The sequence below is a fragment of the Pinus tabuliformis genome, chromosome 5_1 (genome assembly GCF_031772625.1).
Source record: "Pinus tabuliformis cultivar Carrire ecotype Pingquan chromosome 5_1, CPIR1, whole genome shotgun sequence".
In the NCBI taxonomy this organism is placed as follows: domain Eukaryota; kingdom Viridiplantae; phylum Streptophyta; class Pinopsida; order Pinales; family Pinaceae; genus Pinus; species Pinus tabuliformis.
In genome coordinates this window covers 387503518-387526749 of record NC_142305.1, presented here as the reverse complement: position 1 = coordinate 387526749, position 23232 = coordinate 387503518, and the positions used below count along the sequence as shown (strand labels likewise).

At 35.0% G+C, this 23232-nt stretch overlaps 1 protein-coding gene across 3 annotated transcripts in view; it reads left to right on the top strand.

Annotated features, from left to right (window-relative positions):
* Window positions 1–13078, top strand: part of LOC149165071 (uncharacterized) — an 80215-nt gene extending 67137 nt beyond the window's left edge. For 2 of the 3 annotated variants that reach the window (XM_089432233.1, XM_089432232.1), the window contains exons 8-11: window positions 11122–11824; window positions 12033–12136; window positions 12294–12324; window positions 12415–13078. In XM_089432233.1, the coding sequence (XP_089288359.1) occupies window positions 11122–11824; window positions 12033–12136; window positions 12294–12324; window positions 12415–12542 (966 nt within the window). In that variant the 3' untranslated portion in view covers window positions 12543–13078. Of the gene's footprint in view, window positions 1–11121; window positions 11825–12001; window positions 12137–12293; window positions 12325–12414 lie in introns of those variants that run through there. The other variant, XM_089432234.1, reaches the window with a different exon arrangement.
* Window positions 13079–23232: the final 10154 nt, after the last annotated feature.

Genomic DNA, 23232 nt, shown 5'->3' with positions numbered 1-23232 from the left:
TTCAACACATCTATTAGATATGATTGGATTTAAACAAAATTGGTCTAGAAAGAGTAGGAAAAACCATTGGGCGTGGAGTCTGCTTGACAACAAGTTATTGCTTACAAGCTATATGAACAAAATACAAAGGCAAGGTAGCAACAAATCTCTTAGACAATTTTCTCATTCAGTATGACAGAAGCAACTAGAAATGAATATCAAATAACAGAGCAACTAATGAATTTTGTAAAAGATATTCAAGTTGAAAAACATATAACACTTTGGCAATGGTAAATTTGAGCTGATAAACAGAGTTCAGTTTTAATAACTTGATTTCCAAAATGTAGAAGACATATGGATAAGATTATGAAACCTAAGATATGACAAACACTAGAAGATAGACAAGAAACCCATTACACAAGAATCTTTGTAAATCTGAGCAAATAACGTTGAACACAATAATTTATATTGATATCCAAATGTATACACTGTACCAAAGGTTTTGCCAAAAATTCCAACCCTGTTTCATTTTACAGAACTTGTCTTTATAGAAAATACTACAAACTAAAACAAGTTTCTAGCATATTCTTAATTACAAATTGCTAAAAATAAAAGAGATAAAGCGTATCTCTCAAATACATACACATAAACATCTTTCCAAGCCTATCTGCATCTAAAGATCATGTTGTTGCTGGAGTCATGGCTGGAGATAAGGATCACCAATTCAAATTTGATGAGGTGGCATCCAAGTCAACAACTGTCCATGAGATTTTTCCTTACGAATTCCTAATAAATAGTGTCCAATCATTCTTTCAAAAGTCCAAAAACGTGATAGTTGTTAGAAAAGCGAGAGAGGTTTTTTAAATGGATCCATTATGGACAAAAACCTCTTTTAGTTTTGAAAAATTCATTCTCATTTGTTTGGAAAGCGTGCCTGAAATCACTGTGTTGTACAGGGAAAAACAGAGTTTTCACTGACCATTTTTACAAAAAGGTGTTGACACTTCCGTTGTCAGCGCTTTAACCCTGTTTATTACAAATTCGCGCTGACATTCCCGTTGTCAACGCTTTTGAAAAATTTCAGGATAAACAATGTGATAACAGTTCCTTTGGGGAGAAGCAACAAATGTTGTTGTATATTTTCAAAGCAAGGTGCCTCATCAAGCATTAGACAATAAGAACCCCGAAGAAATATTCACAGGTGTCAAGCCCAATGTTGGTAATCTCCATATCTTTGGCTGCCCCATATACTGTCATGTGCCGAAGGAAAAAAGAAACAAGTTGGAGGCCATGGGAAGAAAAGGTACATTGGATGTTGTGAAAATTCTAACGCATTTAGAATATATATTCCTAGTCAAAGGAAGGTTGAAATTAGCAGGGATGTTACATTCGATGAAGATGCCGCCCTTGGAAAAGCAAGGGACCTTCCTCGGCCTCCTTCTCTTGAGAAGAATGATGATATGGATATTTTAGATGGTCCTTCTATGCTCGAATCCGAGATAGATATTATTGATGATCCCATAGAGCCCATGGATCCCTTAGATCTCCTCCATGTGATCCTCCTGCCAGGAAGATGCTACTTTGGCTTCGAGACACACTACATGATGACGAGAGACGTGTTCCCATTCAAAGATCATTGAGAGAAAGCAAAAAGTCTTGCAGGTACCAGGGATATGTTGCAACCATGAGCACTATGATTCAAGCCAAACCTCCCACCTTTGAAGAAGTCATAAAAGAATAAGTCTGGAAAGATGCTATAGTCGAAGAATATGAATTGATCATGAAGAATGACGTATGGGATGTTGTCCCAAGACCAAAGGGGAAATTCATGGTGAATTGAAAGTAGTTATTTAAGATAATCAAGCATGGAGTTGATGATAGCATTGAGAAATATAAAGCAAGGTTCGTGGCGCGAGGTTTCTCCCAAAAAGAGGGAGAAGATTATGATGATATATTTGCACCTGTGGCTCGATATACAACCATTATTTCGATAGTTGACCTTTTCGCAAGTTAAGGATGGACCCTTCATCAGATGGACGTGAAGACTGCATTTCTCCATGGCATGTTACAAGAAGAAGTGTACATTGAGCAGCCACAGGGATTTGAAGTAGAGGATCGAAGGACACATGTTTGTAGGTTTAAAAAGGCATTGTATGGTTTGAAGCAAGCCCCCAGAGCATGGTACGCTGACGTAGATAGTTATTTGGTGAAGCTGGGATTCACAAGAAGCAACGCTAATCCCAACCTCCACTTCAAGGTAGTCCAAGGTATGTCGTTGATTTTGGTTTTATATGTTGACGATCTATTCTTGACAGGTAGTGAGCCTCTGATGATCAAGTGTAAGAGGGAGCTAGCCTCTAAATTCGAGATGAAGGACCTTGGACTCATGCATTACTTTCTAGGCCTTGAGGTGTGGCAAAGGCCTAGTGAGATTTTTCTTTCATAAGGAAATATGTTGTGAAGTTGTTGGAAAGATTTGGAATGACAAAATGCAAGTCACTACCCACTCCGATGCTAATGAACTTAAAGAAGTTATGTGGAGAAGCTGTAGGACTTGATTTGGTGAATCCATCCGAGTATAGACAGTTGATTGGGGCTTTAATGTTCCTAGTGAACACCTGTCTAGACATATGCTATGCAATGAATACATTGAGTGAATTCATGACTGAGCCTCTCCATGCACATTGGATCGCTGCCAAACACATTTTGAGATATTTGCATGGGACAATCATGTTGAGAAATCCAAAGTGTGGCAGTGAAATGATTTCTCTTATGATGACATTATCTTGTGATGGTTTATTAGTACTATTCTTTCATTCAGTTTATCTTTTCATTATCATCAAGACTAATGCCAATCAACAAATAGAAGAGAACACAAAAACCCCATTCTAGTGGAAAACCGAGTCAAAATCCTTCCTTCAGTAGATTCAAGATGAGATGACCAAGACCCTTACATCTTAGACTCGAGGCTACCTCCATCAAGTCATCCTTGTTTGTTCTTCCTCTCACTATGTTTGCATTCCAAAATTCATGTCACTGTGTTAGCATTGAATTCTTGTCATTGTGATGCAACGAGACCTCATCACTGTAATAACACCAAGATCTTATCGCGGTAATTATAACGAGACCTTATCACTGTAGTTGCACTGTGATATTTTTCTTTGTGGTAGTATAGAGACCTTCTCATTGTGGTAACACAAAACTATAATGGCACCAAAACTGTGAGGCACCAAACCCTTCTTACTGTGGTAGCATCAAATTGTAATGACACTGAAACTCTGAGACCTTCAAACCCTTCTCACTGTGGTAGCTCCGAACTGTGGTTACTGTGGCAACATTGAAACCTTGTCACTGCGTCTAGACCTTGCACCAAAATCATCTCTACAATCTACAACGAAGTCATCCCATCACTATACTATGCCTTCACTAAAATCCTGTCTCTTTGAGATCACCGAAATTCCTCTCTGAAATTCGAGCTCTGAACTGTGTGTCCATCATAAATGAGCCGACATGAATTCATGAAGAGATGTGTCTCTGTTTTATGCCGACATGAGTTCATTTGATGATAATTCCTTTGAGGCCGACTTGAAGGAGACTTTGAGGAGGCTGACTTGATGAGGATTTATTTGATAGCAAGGAGACTTTGATGGAGGAGTCTTTGACCAAACAAAATTTGACTTTTGGTTCAAGTAAACAATCCTAAAGCCTACAATGGAGGCTTGACCTATGACAATTGACCCAAGCATGAAACCCATGCTTTAACAAGTCAATTCAATTTAATAATAACATTCTTTTTACTTTCTTTTGACAAATATATTACATTTTTGACTTCAAATACAATTATAAAGACCGAACCTAGCTACATTCTTCAAAAAATCACACTTGGTCTATAAGATATTCTACCGGAGATGTTTGACTTCATGGATACACCGATGCTGACTGGGTAGGAAACATTGTCGACAGAAAGAGTACATCTGGATGTTGTTCTAGCCTTGGATCTACCATGATATCTTGGATGAGCAGGATGCAAAAGTCCGTAACATTGAGTACCGCTGAGGCAGAGTATATTTCCGCTAGCATGGCTAGCTGTGAAGTAGTTTGGTTGAGGAAGCTCTTTGGAGAGCTATTTGAGCAAGTCCTAGACACTACAGTGATATATTGTGACAATAAGAGTGGGATCTGTTTGGCAGAGAATCCTGTATTTCATGACAAGTCCAAGCACATAGAGATCCGATATCACTTCATTCGAGACATGGTGCAGAGAGGAGCCATTAGACTCCATCACATATCGACAGATGAGCAGATTGCAGATATTCTCACCAAGGCTTTGTCGAAAGGGAAGTTCTTGGTCTTCAGAGAGCAGCTTGGATTGATGGATGTGACCCCTCCTGATAAGGGGCATCGCTGATCGAGGACAATAAGCCAACTCTTCCCCCTTGTTCGAGTTCCCAGTGTGTGGAATTGAGATAGAGGGCTTTTGGGGTTGAGGGATCCTTGGACAATAGGTTATCACCCCTATCTGTTACCCATAGGGTTGGAGATGTTGCTCCCCTATCTTGGTCTTTGCAGAGTATACCCTAGTTGGCATCATACCCACAAGCCGAGCTTGTTGGGATTGTCCCTCCTCATTTGGCCAACTGGTTGAGGAGGCTTGGGGCATGTGATCCTTACCTTTTCGTAAGTCGGGTATCTAGCCCAAGCTTGGATTATGATGCACGTTTTCTACCACATGAATCTTTAGAGTCATTGTTGGGAAGATTGGTAGGCAATAGGATGGGTTGATATGTGCTCCCCTATATCACCTATTGCTCGATATGGGGTCGGAGATATTTAGCTCCCCCATGAGATTTCGGGTTGAGATGTACTCCCTAATGTGGTTTTGGATTGAGATATGCTCTCTGACGATGTAGAGGGTGGTAGATTTAGCTCCTCGATGATTCTTCTTCTTTAGATTCAAGAATGTTTTAGCAGATAGAGTTGAGTAGAGATGGGACATGATATGATGACATGTTGATCGATGGTCAGATGTTAATAGGTGGAATTCTCCCTAGTTGAGAGGGAATGTTAAATTATGCAACTAGGGTCAAATTCCACTTTGGACAAGTCACTTAATGGAGATGATTATTGCATTGAATTCCTCTTTTCGAGAGGACCAAAATCAATCTAAAGATCATCAAATTTGGATAAGGGAAAGTGTGCTTATGAAAAAAGGCCCACATATGCACACTTGGACAGGTCAACCCTAATGGTAAATTGGTCACCCTTGGAAGCCTATAAATACAAGTGACTTCAAGTTCATTTGGACATCACCAAGCATCTTCTTCTCTTCTTCTTTGATTTGTTCACATAGGTCTGAGGCTGGGATGACAAAAGAAGTTTGCAAAGGTTCGAAATTACAGGGTCCGAGGCTCGCATCTGTTTTAGGGTTTCTGGGTTACAGTCGCTGGCTCGCCATAGGGAAAATTTGACCGCAATCATTGGCTTGCAGGCTCAAGGGAGTGACTGGAAGCCTTTAGTCACTCGCATAGCTTTTCCTCCATGCGATCGGGAAGTTTGATTGAGATTTGACCATTGACCAAAGTTGACCACAGACAGGAAAAGTTGTTTCTGATATATTCTGATACTGGAAATATATTTCTGATTCTTGAATGTAATTGGGTTGTTTTGCTAGATGATATTGTATTGACAATCTAGTAGAAGAAGAATTTCAAAGGGGTTTACCCATAGTGGGTTTTTCCTTGGTCTTTGCCCAAACTTGGTGTCTCTTGTTGATGTGTTGATTGTGTTCTTCTTCTATTGACAATCTAACAGAAGAAGAATTTCAAAGGGTTTTCCCCATAGTGGGTTTTTCTTTGGTCTTTGCCCAAACTTGGTGTCTCTTGTTGATGTGTTGATTGTCTCATTTTTCATTGCATTTATTGTTCTATCTTCAATTACTGTTGATGATTGGAAAGACTAATTGTTATTGGAAAGATTGTTAATTGAAGTATTGAATTGGGCTAAAGTAATTGATACAACATAGAACAATATGAAAATTTAACATATGTAAATGGTGGAGAAACTAGTCTAGAGAAAACCAGACATCCTACTCACTACAGAGTATCATGGCTACAGAAGGGACATTAGATATTGGTCAATGAACAATTTGAGGTGGAGTTTCAAATTGGTTACTACAAAGATAAGGTACTTTGTGATGTTATGCCCATGGATGTATGTCATGTTTTGTTAGGAAGACCCTAGCAATATGACAGAAAGGCCATACATGATGGAAGGAGCAACACCTACACTTTTGAAAAAAATGGAGAAAAGCATACACCCTTGCCCTTGAAAGATGTAAATGTACCGGAAGAAAAGAATCGTAAAGTGCTGCAACTTAGTAGAGAGGAGTTTTTGCAAGAAATCAAACATGAAGAGGTGAACTTTGCTCTGATTTGTAAGCCTAAGGTAATCCTTACGAGTACAAATTTGAATAATTTTCTTGAAGAAGTTAAAAGTATGTTGATGAGTTTCTCAATATTGTAATTAATGATTTGCTGGATAAATTTCCTTCTATAAGGAGTATTAGTCATCAAATAGACTTGTTTCCAGGTACTAGCCTTCCAGATAAAGCAACTTATAAGATGACTCCAACGGAAAATGAGGAGATTAAAAACAAGTGCAAGAGTTCCTAGATACAGGTCTCATTCGAGAAAGCTTAAGTCCATGTGTTGTTCCCGTAGTATTAACTCCAAAGAAGGATGGTGGAAGGAGGATGTGCACCGACTCCATGGCTATAACCAAATTACAATCAGGTATAGATTCCCATTGCCTCGCATTGATGAGCTACCAGATTGTTCAAGTGGTGCTGAATACTTCTCCAAAATAGACTTGAAAATCAGGTATCATCAAATCCGAGTTAGAGAAGGAGACGAATGGATAACGACCTTCAAAAATAATGGACTGTATGAATGGCTAGTGATGCCTTTTGGACTGAAAATGCTTCTAGTATTTTTATGAGGTTGATGAATGAAGTCTTGAAAGAGTTCATAGGTAAATTTGTTATTGTTTACCTGGATGATATCTTAATTTACAATCAGTCAAAAGAAGAACATCCGAGGCACCTTAGGATGGTTTTGAGAAAATTTGCAGCAAGAGAAATTAGTAATTATTTTGAAGAAATGGAGTTTCATGAAGACATAATTATTGTACTTGGGTTTTGTGGTTTTGAAGGATGGCTTAAAGATGGATTAGGAGAAGATCAAGGCCATAGTCAATTGGTCTACTCCAAGTAGTGTTTCCGAGGTGAGAAGCTTCCATGGTTTGGCAAGTTTTTATAGAAAATTTATCAGAAATTTCTGTGTATTTGTGCTCCAATTGTGGAGACTATTAGAGAAAGTAAACAACCATTTTATTGGACAGAAGGCAGGTAATTAGAGTTTCGAGTTATTAAAGAAAAAAAATCACAGAACAACCTATTTTAGCATTGCCAGATTTTAACAAGCTCTTTCAAGCTGAAATTGATGCCAATGGAACAGCAATCGGTGCTGTTTTGAGCCAGGAAGGGAAGCCAAGTGCTTATTTTAACAAAAAACTCAATGAAGCCAAACAGAAATATTCTTCATATGATAAGGAGTTTTACGCTATTATTCAAGCACTAAAGAAATGGAGACACTACCTTATGCCTAAAGAATTTATTCTTTATACTGAAAATCATGCTTTGCATTTATCAACATCCAGAAAAAATTGAATTAGAGGCATGTTAAATGGATTATGTTTTTGCAAAACTTTGTTATCAAACATTAAAGTGGGAAGTCAAATAACGTAGAAGATACATTGAGTAGAGTTAATCTAGTCCTGCATGAATTTCAATTGAATGTTTTAGGGTTTGATGAGTTGAATGACACGTATAAAGATGATCCATACTTCAAAGAAGCCTATGCAGCTTCTTAAAACCCAGTAAGAAGAGACAAAACCCTATGGCTAGATTATACGATACGAGGACTGTTATTCAAAGGCAATCGTTAATGAATTCCAAAATGTTCAATGAAAGAAAATTTGTTAAAATAAAAGCACAATGGAGAATTAACAGGGCATTTTGGACAAGATAAGTCTTTTTCACACCTACATCCATTCTATTTTTGGCTAGGTGTGCAAGATGACGTGAAGAGATTTGTTGAGAGATTCAAAGTATGTCAATATGCAAAAGGAATGAATCAAAATGTTGGATTATATCAGCCCTTGCCAATTCCTAATAGACCATGGGACTCCATAAGCATGGAATTTTTGCTGGTATCGCCAAAAACTCAGAAAGGTAATGACTGAATCTGTGTTGTTGTTAGATTTTAAATTATGGCACACTTTATAGCTTACAGAAAAACGAGTGATGCAAACTTTGCAATTTTTTTTTTCAAATAAGTAGTTAGATTGCATCGATTGCCAAGAAGTATTGTTTCTGATAGAGATATCAAATTTGTGGGCCATTTTTGGAAGACTGTGGAGAAAGTTAGGAACCAACCTCAACTTTAGTTCAGCATACAATCCTCAGATTGAGGCAAAATAGAGGTGGTAAATAGGAGTATAGGAAATATCTTGAGAAGTTTGGTAAGTGAACATCCCAAGCAATAGGATCAAGTACTTGCTTAGGCGGAGTTTTGCATATAATGACTCACCTCACAGAGGCACATGATTAATTCCATTTGAAATTTTGTATGTAATGCACCCAAGGGGAATTTATGAGCTAAGAAATCTTGGTAAACAAGAATTAAGAAGGGTTTATGGTGAAGAACTGTAGTTATTATGCAGGAATTACAGGACAGGGTGAAGCAGCAATTACAGGAAAGCAGTAGCAGGTACAAATAGAGAGCAGAATCAAAGAGAAGACAACTGGATTTTGAAGTAGGGAATTTGGTTATGGCACATCTTTGGAAAGAGAGATTTCCTAAGAGGGAGTATAATAAATTGGAACTTAAGAAGATTAGACCATGCAAAGTCGCGAGGAAATTTCCTCAAATGCTTATGAAATAGAATTGCTGAAAGATGTTGGAATTTCTATAATGTTTAATGTTTGAGATTTTTATAACAAATATTTAAGCAGATGCACTTGTTAGTGATGAAATTCAAACTATTGAATGGGATAAGCAGCTACCTCCAGCACCAATATAGCAAATTGATTCAATATTAGACAAGAGGATGGCTAAAAGGACCGGGAACTAGTTTCAATTTTTGATCAAGTGGAAAAATCAAGCAGTCGAAGATTTGGATGACAGCGGGAAAAGTTTCCAAATATGTTACCAGTATTGAAGAGCTCCCAAAACAAAGTTCATGAATGTATGTTTTCCTCCCTGGGAGTCTGATGCAGGAGCATCTTGCCATTATTAAAAAATATATGTATTTAATTTTTCCCTATTGTAATAAATTTCGAGAAATTCTAGATTACTTAAAATTCCAGAAAAATATGTAATGGCAATTGTTTGTATTATTTAGAATGTATTTAGATGGGCTCCTAAGTTTGAGAAGATTCCTGTAAACTTCCTCCTAGTTTATAGAAGAGGAATTATCTCTTGGAATATCAAGATCTTTCCTTCCTCAAGAATAAATAGGGATGTAATGCAAATGTTGGTGGCAGGCAAGAAAGGTCCCAAGCCTTATTAATAAATAAATTTGTGAGTTATTTGTGGTTTTTCTCTAAGTTCTGTTTATTGTGCCATCAGCTTGGCAAGATTTGGCAAGGCTTGCAGATCTTGGTTTATTCTCCCAAAACTAGCATATAGTCATATCAGGGTTGAAGTGGTATTGGAAGAGACCAGGATGTGGTATTTCAGGAATTATAGGTGGAGGACACGTCAAATATCGTATCGAGGATGAAGCTCGTCAAAGATATGATGTTGCAAGCCAACACAACCTGATTAGGTGACCCTCCTCAAAACGCTCAAATAAATAATGCAACAGCTTCATTGATACCACCTGTGGTATGTCGTGTTTTCTATTTCTCCTTATTCTTATAATTTGGTTTTCTTAGAATTTTTTAATGAAATGCTACTATTAAATATAGGTTATTTTGTCTCATAGTCTGCTTGGCCTCGTGGAAGTTTGAATAAAATTCTATTCTATTCTGTTCCGTTCTCTCCCCCTTGCGTGCACACACGGTTGTATACCACTGAATTGTGTGAATTCTGACTCAGTGATGGTGCCAGATGTTTCTCCTTGGTTTTACGTGAATTGTTCATACACACAGACAATGATCTTCAACAGTTGATCAAGTTACAAGGTTCAAAATGTCATCAAACTAAAATAGAAGAATATAAATGCACATGGGTATTATGTATTTGCAGGCACATGAGATCCAAATTGCAGCAAACTTTGTGAAATATGCATATTATAGCAAGTATTTACAGAGGATATTGGGTGGGCTTTACAGGGGCTGCAAGACTTGTGAAGAATGGCTCTCTTCACATCCTCTGCATATCTCTATGTACTGACTGACCAATAGGAAAATCGGCAGTTACAACTGTCTGCACATCTCCCTGCTTGTTAACACTGGATTACACCATACATAAAGACAGCCTTATAGTTTCACAGTAAGCCCATAAATAAATCAATTGTCTTAATGGATGAACCTAATACTGCTAGTGCATGCCATCTTTGCTACCAAAGATAGATGCCCTCTTGCAAAATAGACGCACATCAATGGACAAATATCTAGTGATAAACAGAGGGGAAACACACAACATATGGACTAAGTGGAGAATAGAACACGAAGTATTAAATTCATGCAAAATACGAAACACTCTACTGCTGTATTTGATGGAAGGTGATACAAGCACCAAAATGAACACACACACGGCCAAAAAACAAAGCAATTAGATTTTTGAGGTGGGCTGTGTTCTCTCTCTCTTCTCCCAGTTATAGGGGAAGAATCTGTGAGGTCTGTGTGTGTTCCTTTTATGATTTTGGGGTTTGTTTTTCTTGAAGATATACTGTGATGACTTATCTCGGTTATTGTCATTAAACTTATAATAATTATTGAAGCATGTTCTCAGTAACATTTTGTGTCTGTTAAGTTTGATTCTCAAGACATCTGGCTTTTTGAACTTCTAATTATATGGGAGGAATTTATCTGGCTGCGTTCTTTTATTTTAAAATTTTATAACATTTTTTTTTCAGAGGCAGAAAAATGATAGTGAATTTGTTGAAGTGGAGGGAATGAACAAGGAAGTTGATAAAAATGAGGAAGAAGCTGAGAAAAGAAATGCACGCACAGAGGAAGATGAGGTTGGTAAGGAGCCACAGAAAGGAATTACTAATGAGGATACTGCAGAAGGAAAGAAAGATGATGCAAGTCATATTTCCAAAAGAAAAAGTTCAAAGGGATCATCAAAGAAAGTATCAAAGAGAGTACTAAATGAAGAGAATATGAAAGGAGAAGATGAAACAACTGGTAAACAAATTCCTGAGAAAACTGTGATGAGTTCTCCAAATTCTACTTCCAAAAAATCCAAGAAAATCAAAACTGAAGTGCATACAGAGAAGCATAAAGGTGAAACTGAGGATAAAGTAACACGTAGGAAAGGTCCAAGGGGCACATTAAAGCATACTGATAAACAAGGCAAGATTGGTAATAGTGGGGAGGCTATAGTCACGGAAGAGGCTTCAGATAGAATCCTTGGCAGGAAATCTTTGAAAAACCCTTCTAAACGTATTGCAAAGCACCAGGGCAGTGATTTTATTGATACGGAGAATGATGTTTCAGTTAGCCTCGACACTCCTGTAGATATAAAAACAAGTGGGACAAAATTGAATGCACCAATTGAATCTGAGGTTGGTCGTGGAAAGAGGCAACGTAAGAAGCAGACAGCTGAAATGGCAGGTAAAATCTCTTGTTGTCAGGAGGGTTAATTTTGTTTTGTTTTTTCTTAAAATACTTCAGCTGTTTACTCCTATGATGCATTCAAAGTATACCTCTCTATGTATACAAACCAAATGGAGAGATAATGTCTCTTCTTGAAAAATGACCACAACAAATGTTCTAAGATTCTGATCTCAGGGAACTCTTCTGTTGATGAAACTTCTTGTAGAAGGAAATTGGAGTTCTAGGGGGAAAGCAAGCCTGTCATATCCTACTGACGAAGAGCTCTGTTCTGCAATTAGAGAGTTTCTTAATGAAGTGGATTTTGAAACTGTAAGTTTAGAAGCAAGTTGGAAGGCTCCCTGATTTTTTCTGTCCCTCGCTTTTAAAGTTATTACAGGTTTTCTTATGGCACAAGCATCTATATTAGGTAAAGGTAGCATTGTGTAAGTTCCTAATATGTATATTAATCAGGGCATTTCTTGTGCAGGCAACTCTCTCTGATATTGTCAACCGTTTGGGTATGTTTAACATCATGTTTTCATTGCCCTCTGTCATTTTAGTCTGGGAGATTCGTGAACAAAGGTTGAAATTGTTGTCATGATTTGCAGGAGAGCGCTTTAACCAGGATTTTAGGGAGAGGAAAGCTCACATGAAATCTCTAATCCAAGAAGAGTTGACAAGAATTGCAGAAGAAGATGATGAGGATGATGCAGAAGAAAATCAATATGAAGGGTAGCAAGGACAGCCATTTCAGATTATGGAGATTGATGAAAGGGATTGTTGGGTTCCTAACATTTGAGTTTTTGGCATGCTATTCCTTTACACATTGCAGTGCGTGATGGAATAGATTTTGTACATGTTAATGCATTTTGTCTCTTTTGGTAATTGATGGAAAATTTAAGTAAATGAAAACTTGAAGAACACTGTTGTGGGTGTGAGTATCCCTGTTTTTCAAGGCTCATGCAGGTATTGTAAATTGGGCTTGCATGCGCTTCATGTTAAATTATCGAAGTATTGGATCTCTGAACGTGTTGACCTTTTATTTCTGGGATTTAAACACAGAAAAGCAGGGCTCATTTTTGAGCTTAGAACATTGAAAAACAAGGTTCATGTTAAGTCAGAATGTGCATTATCTTTTCAGAATTTGAGATGGTTTCAGTTTGCTTTATTTTTGAGCTTTAGTGAAGTCGGGTTGTTATCCATGCGATATGAGAACATGGCTAAACTATGTACTAATGTAGGTTTCTTAATGTTTTTATATTTCAGTTCTTAGCGGCTTTTTGCTACTGTTTGTATTGCTTTTCAAGTTGATAATTTTTTCCTTCACAGTACTAAGATGAAAGTGGTTCAATCCTCAAATACACACATGGAGGTCTGTCATTGGATCTATGCTTATATTCAAATCATCTTTGGTTGGATCTCATGTTTGGGTAGGTAGTCAATATCCAGGCTAACTATCATTTGGATTTCATTCTTAAGCTCAATACAGTTAACTGTGTACTTTCTTGTCTTTGCACAAAGCAGCGTTGTGAAAAGGATGCACCTCTGGAGGCCCATCCCTGGATCTTTGATTATTGTCAAGTCATATATGGTCCGGATCTCCTGTTTGGGGGGTAGCCGATAGGCAGGCTAATCATCATTTGGATTTCAACCTTGAGTCCTATACTATCAGCTTTTTACTTCGTTGTTTTTGCATCAATCAGTGTTGTGAAAGGGATGCAATTCGGGATGCCCATCCTTTGATCGATAATTATAGTCAAGTCATATATGATTTGGATCTCATTTTTGGGGAAGTAGTCAATATTCAGGCTAACCGTCACATTTGGATCTCATCCTTGAGTTTTATACTATGGACTTTGTACTCTTGCTTTTGCACCAATCAATGAAATGAAAAGGATGCACAGCTGGAGGCCCATCCTTGGATCTATCGTTATATTGAAGTCATCTATGGTTCGGATCTCATGTTTGGGGTAGTCAATATTCAGGCCAAGTATCGCCTGGATTTCTTCCTGAAGCTCCACACCATTATCTTTTTACTTCATTGTTTTTGTTTCAAGGAGTGCTGTAGAAAACTTTGCGCTTCACGAAAAGTATTTTTTGAAGGATCAATACAATGTAATGAAGAACTTTCAAGATTACCCTTTTTGATGAAATATAAGAAATCTAGAAATGAGTCTGGATCATATATATTGTATAGCCTATGAATGGCATTGCATATAGCAGGAACTATCATGCTTTTTGATGTTTGTTATTCCCAATTTGGTTTGTAAAAGATATTCAGAATACGGATGAATATTTGGATCACTTAGACACTAGGTTGGAAAAACTTGCCATTTAAATTTGAAGATGCTTCTTACAAACATGCACCATACGATATAGATTTCCTTGACTTAGGTTTGAGAGGTCCTCTCTTTGCAAAAAAAAGAAAAGAAAAGAAGAGGTTTTTAAGATTTGTACTGGGCCTTAAACTTTGTATGACATTTTGTCATTCAAGTGCGGTACATCATAGAGAAAATAAAATCTTGATGGATGACTAACAATTGTACAAATGAAATGAAGCCCTCATCATGAGAAGGTATTGAGTTTTTGATTTATTAAATTAATAAAGTTTACATGACACCATTTGATGTTGATTTCAAATAATAACTTGATCGAGGGAAAGATTTTACCTTTTGTTGGTTGAGGTAATTGAATACTTTTTTCTTGGAATTTAAATTAACTTGCTACCATAAAATAGTTTTATATTCAAAATAAACACAAATTTTGAATAGAAATATATTTTATTAAATAGTCTAAAAAGAAAAGTGTTCCTTTATGTAAGTTGTCTTTCAGGTAAACAATAAGAAATTTTAAAGTCAAATAAATCTGTGCTAAATTCATGATTAAATAAATTTTGATGGTCACTAAAGACAATTAGATATAAGAACCATAATTAATCTGAAGTAGTTCAATTAAATTTTAGAAGGTTAATTTAAGATTTCAAAACGGTCTTGTAATATAATTGAATTCTCTTAAATCAATAACATGGACATAGGGAATGGATTGTTAGTGATGAGGGTATATATGGGCTTTGACATGCTCTTGCCTTAATAACATACACCTTTATGGTGCAATGTTAGTGATGTGAGCATCTATGTATTTACAAAGGAAAATGAATATTATGAATTATTAGTTATCTTTGTATCTTCCATGTAAAAAAGGGTTGTGGAAAAGGAGGGGAAGAAGATAAACACGAAGAGAATGAGAGATGGAAAAGAAAAGGATAAGACAAAAAAATATTACAAGAAAGTCAGAAAACACTAAGAGTAGTAGCACAAAGACCTCTAAAATCTAAAGAAAGATGACCAATAGAAACAAGAAACCAAAGGAAAGAAAATCTAAAGAAAGCAAAGGAAATAATGATCATTTAAAATTGTGCACCATGGGTATGATAAATGGGTAGACATGTATAATTGCTTTTGAGGTCGGACCTTTGTTAAGACAGATGAGATGTATTTTTTTATTTATCATTTTTCATATGCATCTCTTTGAGACAAAGTTTTCCATTGATGAGGGCCTTAGTGTGATGATTGGTTTTATGAATGTGTTATGGCAAGGCAAAATGTTAATCCTTATGGAGATTATTCATGCTATGACTTTTAATCCTAACTCGCATTTGATAAAGGGTTCTCACCAAAGTATGAGATGTGATAAATACCTATGTTTTTGGGATTTTTTGTGTTAGGGATTTATAGAATCTTTATGGCCTTGAAGAGGTTTTTAATAGACGAGGCTAGTGAAATTTGTCTCAATGTTGATATTTTTTATTATTATCTTAGTAATGCTATTGGTAATTTGTTTGAGGTAAGGGAGATTAACTTTATGTTTGTCTTCTACAATACATTTCTCCCTCCCAAAATTTACATTGGCATTCAAGCTTTTGGAAATATTTTTTAATTTATCAATCCTTGTGGCCATTGTTTATGAAGGTTGTTAGAAGGTGATCCTTATCTTCCTGTAGATGTTTATCATCCAAAATTCCAAGGATGCAAGTAAACATCATGTTCAGGGCATCAAGTTTTTAGTCCTCTTTTGTTTAATAGTATCTCATTCTTTCTACCCCTCATGTAATAGTCCATATGTGCTTTAATATTTCATTTTGTAAAGGTTAGATTGTTGGGATGGTAGTTTCTATATTTCATAAAAAAATTTATTTGGTTTGCTAGATCTAGTCTAGGTATTTATTTGTAAATTTGTGTATAGGTTTTGGAGTTCATTTGAACACTGATTTCGCTTTTTCCCTATCCAATAGCAATCATCAATGAATTATAAGAGTAGGAGGTGACATATTGAGCCTTTTCTCTCCTTTCTTTCATTCTTTTTCATCAAGTCCCTATTTTTTCTTTTTGAGATTTGTATGGTTAAAGAATGACATCGTTTGTTGAGAATAATCCAACTTAGAAGGGGAAGCAATTTGACTCTTCTTTAGTGTCATTCCTTCCCATAATAGATTGGTATCTCTACTTGAGGGATTTTCGTTGATTTTATTAATACTTATTAACTTCCTTTAGCTTGGGTGTAATCCCTCATTTTCTAGAAAATCTTGGTTTAATTCAGGTTCCCGTTACCATTTTTAGAATAGCACAAGCCGAGCTCCTTGCCCTTGCAGAGTCTTGCATTATGTAATTGTGGATTTTTGGACTCTATTTTTTGTTGTTTTCACAAATAGCTACGATATTCTTTCTATTTCGTTAATGTCCCGATGTTTCTAATCCTCCTATTTTCACATCAAACAATATTATTATTTTCGAAAAAAAAAACATTGTTCACAAATCTCTATAAATGCAACATTCTTTGTGGCTTGATACTTGTTTTGTAATTAGACAAAGGCACTCTTGTTTGGTTCATACCTACACCTTCACAAATAGCTACGATATTCTTTCTATTTCGTTAATGTCCCGATGTTTCTAATCCTCCTATTTTCACATCAAACAATATTATTATTTTCGAAAAAAAAACATTGTTCACAAATCTCTATAAATGCAACATTCTTTGTGGCTTGATACTTGTTTTGTAATTAGACAAAGGCACTCTTGTTTGGTTCATACCTACACCTTGATTGTTCTGCCACAAAATAGTGGGTGAAAGCTTCATTAGTAAATCATTTTAAGCGCATCTTGAGAAAAACATAAGACAATTTATCCTAAATCAACTATCACAAATGTAATGGAACTATCTTATCTAGCAAAAATATTTGTTGTTGTTGTGAATCTTAATGGAAATAAAGGTGTTTGCTTGTTTTCTTTCCCTAGTTACACTATTTTGTATTATGGATATATGAAATAAAATTGTTTTTGTTTTGTTTTGTTTTCATATTAGGTCGTGGTTGGCCCTAATGTTGGTCGGAAGAAGAATTTGACCAATGGAAGGATGCTTTCACCAAGATTGTGTGAGACTCGGTCGAGGCCTGAACATCTATTGGGACAATATAGCCTCCACAATTGGCTCACACCCTCAACCCTTCCCCATGAGATTTGAACCCGATACTTGATGGGGATTAAACCCGAAACAAACCAACTAGTCTACACATCATGGGTCAAATAAATTGAATTTCTTGTATGTTTTTGTTGGTTAGAAATTTAGAATTTTTTTAATTTCATTTTTGATCTAGTTTCTCTATATTCTTGTATCATTCAAGGTAATTCTTTGGGTAGGTTTGGAGCTAAGGATTTATTTTAAAGTATTATGGTTTATGCTCTCTTTTCTCTCATGTACTACAAGTAGTATTAGAACTCTTTCTTGAGCATAAAGTGAGAGTTTGATTTTTGCATTTTCTTTTAGAGGAAAAAAGGGATGGCGACATTTACGTTAATTTTCAAAATTTTCTATGTAGAATTTGAAGAAACTAACCATATATCTGAGTTCCTCTTGAAAAATTCCCAATTTTAAAAAACAAACCATCCAAAATGTAGTCTAAGTGGTGGAGTTATCACTTATTATTAAGTGTTGGTAGTTGTTTTTGTTGGTTTTTTTCTTCCATTTTTAATTTAACCAGAGCGTCGTAGTTTGCATATTGGATATTTTGGATATAGTGTAGTTTTAGATAGACAAGTGATATTGGATACAAAAGAGCCATGCCATTTCATACTTGGGATCATAACAACCAATCTGAAAGTGTAGTAGAAGTTATGATAATTTTACATTTTCAACTTCAAACCCTATCATGAAAAGTTGGTAATTTTTTTCAAAACCATAGTTCTATTTTTAGGTTTCTAGGAGAAAAATGTTTTTTGTTTTTGTTTTGTTTTAATGGAAAAGATGATAGTGATAATATTAATGAATACATAAAAGAGATGAAGTCATTATGGGTGACGAGATGGAAAAATTGGGTAAGTATGAATCTAAGAGGTGACAACTATCTGGTGGAGGTCGCTTAACTCTGGCAGGATGAAGACACCTTTAATGAATAATATTAACAAATATTTTTAGATAGGTTATTTCATGTTGTGAAGAAGGATAATAACATTATTGATTTATTTTCATGTGAGAAATTTATATTACAAGTTCATGGATATATTCAATAATCATGAATATATTCGACATGAGAAAATAATGATTTCTATCATGATCTAGGTGGATAGCAATGGCCGCCCACCTATTCCACTAACTCAACACAATTTTAGCTTTTTGATGTTTGTAATTCCAAAATTGGTTTGTAAAAGATATTCAGAATATGGATGAATATTTGGATCACTTAAAAACTAGGTCGGAAAAACTTGCAATTTAAATTTGAATATGCTTTTTACAAACATGCACCATACGATATAGATTTCATTTGTCTATGAGAGGTATCTCTTTTGCCAAAAAAGGTTCATGACTTGTATTGAGCCTTAAACTTGGCATGACATTTTTTTTCCATTGAAGTGTGGTACATCATAGCGAAAATGAAATCATGATGGACGACTAATAATGGTACAAATGAAATGAAGCCCCTATCATGAGAAGGTATTGAGTTTTTGATTTATTAAATTAATAAGTTCACATGATACCATTTGATGTTGATTCCAAATAATAGCTAGATCTAGGGAAAGATTTTACTTTTTGTTGGTTGAGATAATTGAATATTTCTTTCTTGAAATTTAAATTAACTTGTTACCACAAAATAGGTTTATATTAAAAATAAACACAATTTTTGAATAAAAATATATTTTATTAAATAGTCTAAAAAGAAAAGTGCTCCTTTATGTAAGTTGTCTTTCAGGTAAACAATAAGAAATTTTAAAGTCAAATAAATCTGTGCTAAATTCCTCATTAAATAAATTTTGATGGTCACTAAAGGCATTAGATATAAGAACCATAATTAATTTTAAGTAGTTCAATTAAATTTTAGAAAGTGAATTTAAGATTTCAAAACGGTCTTGTAATATAATTGAATTCTCTTAAATCAATAACATGGACCTAGGGAATGGATTGGTAGTGATGAGGGTATATATGGGCTTTCACACGCTCTTGCTTTAATAACATAAACCTTTATAGTGCAATGTTAGTGATGTGAGCATCTATGTATTTACAAAGGAAAATGAATATTATGAATTATTAGTTATCCTTGTACTAAGATTCTTCCATATAAAAAAGGGTTGTGGAAAAGGAGGGAAAGAAGATAAACACAAAGAGATTGAGAGATGGAAAAGAAAAGGATAAGACAAAAAAATAAAGGTAAGGGGAGAAAGTCAGAAAACACTAGAGTAGTAGCACAAAGACCTCTAAAATCTAAAGAAATATGACCAATAGAAACAAGAAACCATAGGAAAGAAAATCTAAAGAAAGCACATAAAGGAAATAATGCTCATTTAAAATTGTGCACCATGGGTATGATAAATGGGTAGACATGTATCATTGCTTTTGAGGTCGCTAGCTCTATTAAGATAGATGACATGTATTTTTTGATTTGTCATTTTTCATATGCATCTCTTTGAGAAAAAGTTTTCCATTGATGAGGGCCTTAGTGTGATGACTGGTTTTATGAATGTGTTATGGCAAGGCTAAATGTTAATCCTAGTGAGATTATTCATGCTATGACTTTTAATCCTAACTTACATTTGATAAAGGGTTCTCATTAAGGTATGAGATGTGATAAATACCTATGTTTTTGGGAATTTTTGTGTTAGAGATTTATAGAATCTTTATGGCCTTGAGGAGGTTTTTAATAGATGGGGCTAGTAAAATTTGTCTCCATGTTGACATTTTTTTTATTATCTTAGTACTGCTATTGGTAATTTGTTTGAGGTATGGGAGATTAACTTTATGTTTGTCTTCTAAATTACATTTCTCCCTCTAAAAATTTACATTGGAATTCAAGCTTTTGGAAATATTTTTTAATTTATCAATCCTTGTGGTCATTGTTTTTGAACGTTGTTAGAAGGTGATCCTTATCTTCCCGTAGAAGTTTATCATCCAAACTTCCAAGTATGCAAGTAAACATCATGTTTAGGGCATCAAGTTTTTAGTCCTCTTTGTTTAACAGTATCTCATTTTTTCTACCCCTAATGTAATAGTCCATATGTGCTTCAGTATTTCATTTGATAAAGGTTATATTGTTGGGATGGTAGTTTCTATATTTCATAAAAAAAATTATTTGGTTTGCTAGATCTAGTCTAGGTATTTATTTGTAAATTTGTGTATAGGTTTTGGAGCTCATTTGAAAGCCGATTTCCCTTTTCCCTATCCAATAGAAATCATCAACGAATTATAAGAGTAGGAGGTGACATATTGAGCCTTTTCTCTCCTTTATTTCATTCTTTTTCATCAAGTCCCTTAATTTCTTTTTGAGATTTGTATGGTTAAAGAATGACATCATTTATTGAGAATAATCTAACTTAGAAGGGGAAGCAATTTGACTCATCTTTAGTGTCATTCATTCCCATAATAGATTAGTGACTCTACTTGAGGGATTTTCATTGATTTTATTAATACTTATTAACTTTCTTTGGCTTGGGTGCAATCCCTCATTTTCTAGAAAATATTGGTTTAATTCAGGTTTCCCTTCCTATTTGAACCATTTATAGAATAGCACAAGTTGAGCTCCTTGCCCTTGCACAATCTTGCATTCTGTAATTGTGGATTTTTGGACTCTATTTTTTGTTGTTTTCAGAAATAGATACGTTATTCTTTCTATTTCATTAATGTCTCGATGTTTCTAATCCTCCTATTTCCACATCAAACAACATTATTATTTAAAAAAAAACATTGTTCACAAATCTCTATAAATCCAACATGCTTTGTGGCTCGATACTTGCTTTGTAATTAGACAAAAACACTGTTGTTTGGCTCATACCTACATCTTGATTGTTTTGCCACAAAATAGTGGGTGAAAGCTTCATTAGTAAATCAATTTAAGCTCATCTTGAGAAAAACATAAGACAATTTATCTTAAATCAACTATAACAAATGTTATGGAACTATCATATTTAGCAAAAAATATTTGTTGTTGTTGTGAATATGAATGGAAATAAAGGTGTTTGCTTGTTTTATTTCCCTAATTGCACTATTTTGTATTATGGATATATGAAAAAAAATTGTGTTTGCTTTGTTTTGTTTTCATATTAGGTCGTGGTTAACCCTAATGTTGGACGGAAGAAGAATTTGACCAATGGAAGGACGCTGTCACCAAGATTGTGTGAGACTCAGTTGAGGCTTGAACATCCATTGGGAAAATGTACCCCCCACAATTGGCTCACACCCTTCCCCATGAGATTTGAACCTGATACTTAACGGGGATTAAACCCGAAACAAACCAACTATTCTACACATCATGGGTCAAAAAATTTGGATTTGTTGTATGTTTTTGTTGGTTAGAAATTTAGAATTTTTTTAATCTCATTTTTGATCTACTTTCTCTATATTCTTGTGTCGTTCAAGGTAATTTTTTGGGTATGTTTGGAGCTAAGGAATTATTTTAAATTATTATGGTTTATGCTCTCTTTTCTCTCATGTACTACAAGTAGTATTAGAACTCTTTCTTGAGCATAAAGTGAGAGTTTGATTTTTGAATTTTCTTTTAGCGGATAAAAGGGATGGCAACATTTATGTCAATTTTCAAAAATTTCTATGTAGAATTTGAAGAAACTAACCATATATCTGAGTTCCTCTTGAAAAAATTCCCAATTTTAAAAAACAAACCGTCCAAAATGTAGTCTAAGAGGTAGAGTTATCTCTTATTATTAAGTGGTGGTAGTTGTCGTTGTTGGTTTTTTTCTTCCATTTTTAATTCAACAAGAGCATCGAAGTTTGCAAATTGGATATTATAGTGTCGTTTTAGATAGACGAATGCTACTGGATACAAAATATCCATGCCATTTCATATTGGACACCATAACAACCAATCTAATAGTGTCGCAAAAGTTATGATAATTTTACATTTTCAACTTCAAACCCTATCATGAAAAGTTGGTAATTTTTTTCAAAACCATAGTTCTATTTTTAGGTTTCTAGGAGAAAAATGTTTTTTTTTTTTTTTTTTTTTTTTTTTTTAAATGGAAAAGATGATAGTGATAATATTAATGAATACATAAAAGAGATGAAGTCATTATGGGGGAAGAGATGGAAAAACTAGGTAAGTATGAATTTAAGAGGTGACAACCCTCTGGTGGAGGTCGCTTGATTATGACAGGATGAAGACACCCTTAATGAAGAAGATTAACAAACATTTTTAGATAGGTTATTTCATGTTGCAAAGAAGGACAATAATAACATTATTGATTTATTTTCAGGTGAGAAATTTATATTACAAGTTCATGGATATATTCAATAATCATGAATATATTCAACATGAGAAAATAATGATTTCTATCATGATCTAGGTGGATAGCGATGGCCACCCACCTATTCCACTAACTCAACACAATTTTCCTATTTTGACAGTTTTAATTTTCAGGGCCTAAACTTCTAGAGCCGATTTGAGGCCCTAAATGACATTTTTTGGGGAAACAGGTTGATGATAGTTATTGACTATGTTTGCAATAAAAAAATTGTACTCCTCGGATAAACTTATCCAGCATGCTATCGAGCACACCAAAAAAAGATTGTATGTCAAAGTTATGACCCCGAGAAGTTGACGTTCCAACTTACCCATCGAAACCCATTAGCCTTTCGCACTTCATCTCCTAAGGTTAGGTTTTCAGATGTTTAGTGTTTCTCATTGTTTCTTTATAATAAAAAGGCCTAAGAGACTCATTGTAACACCGTTCAGGAAGGTGCATAACCATTACATCTCTTCTTAGAGATAAGCTACAATCGTTTGAGCTAGTTTACTTTCATTATGCATGTATATAGTTTCAACATTTTCCATTTATTAATTGAAGTTCCATTATATCTCTGTATTTTGGGTTGAAATCTGTATTTCATTTCGTTCCCTTCACAAATTTGAATCAGTGACATCAGAGTGGTAT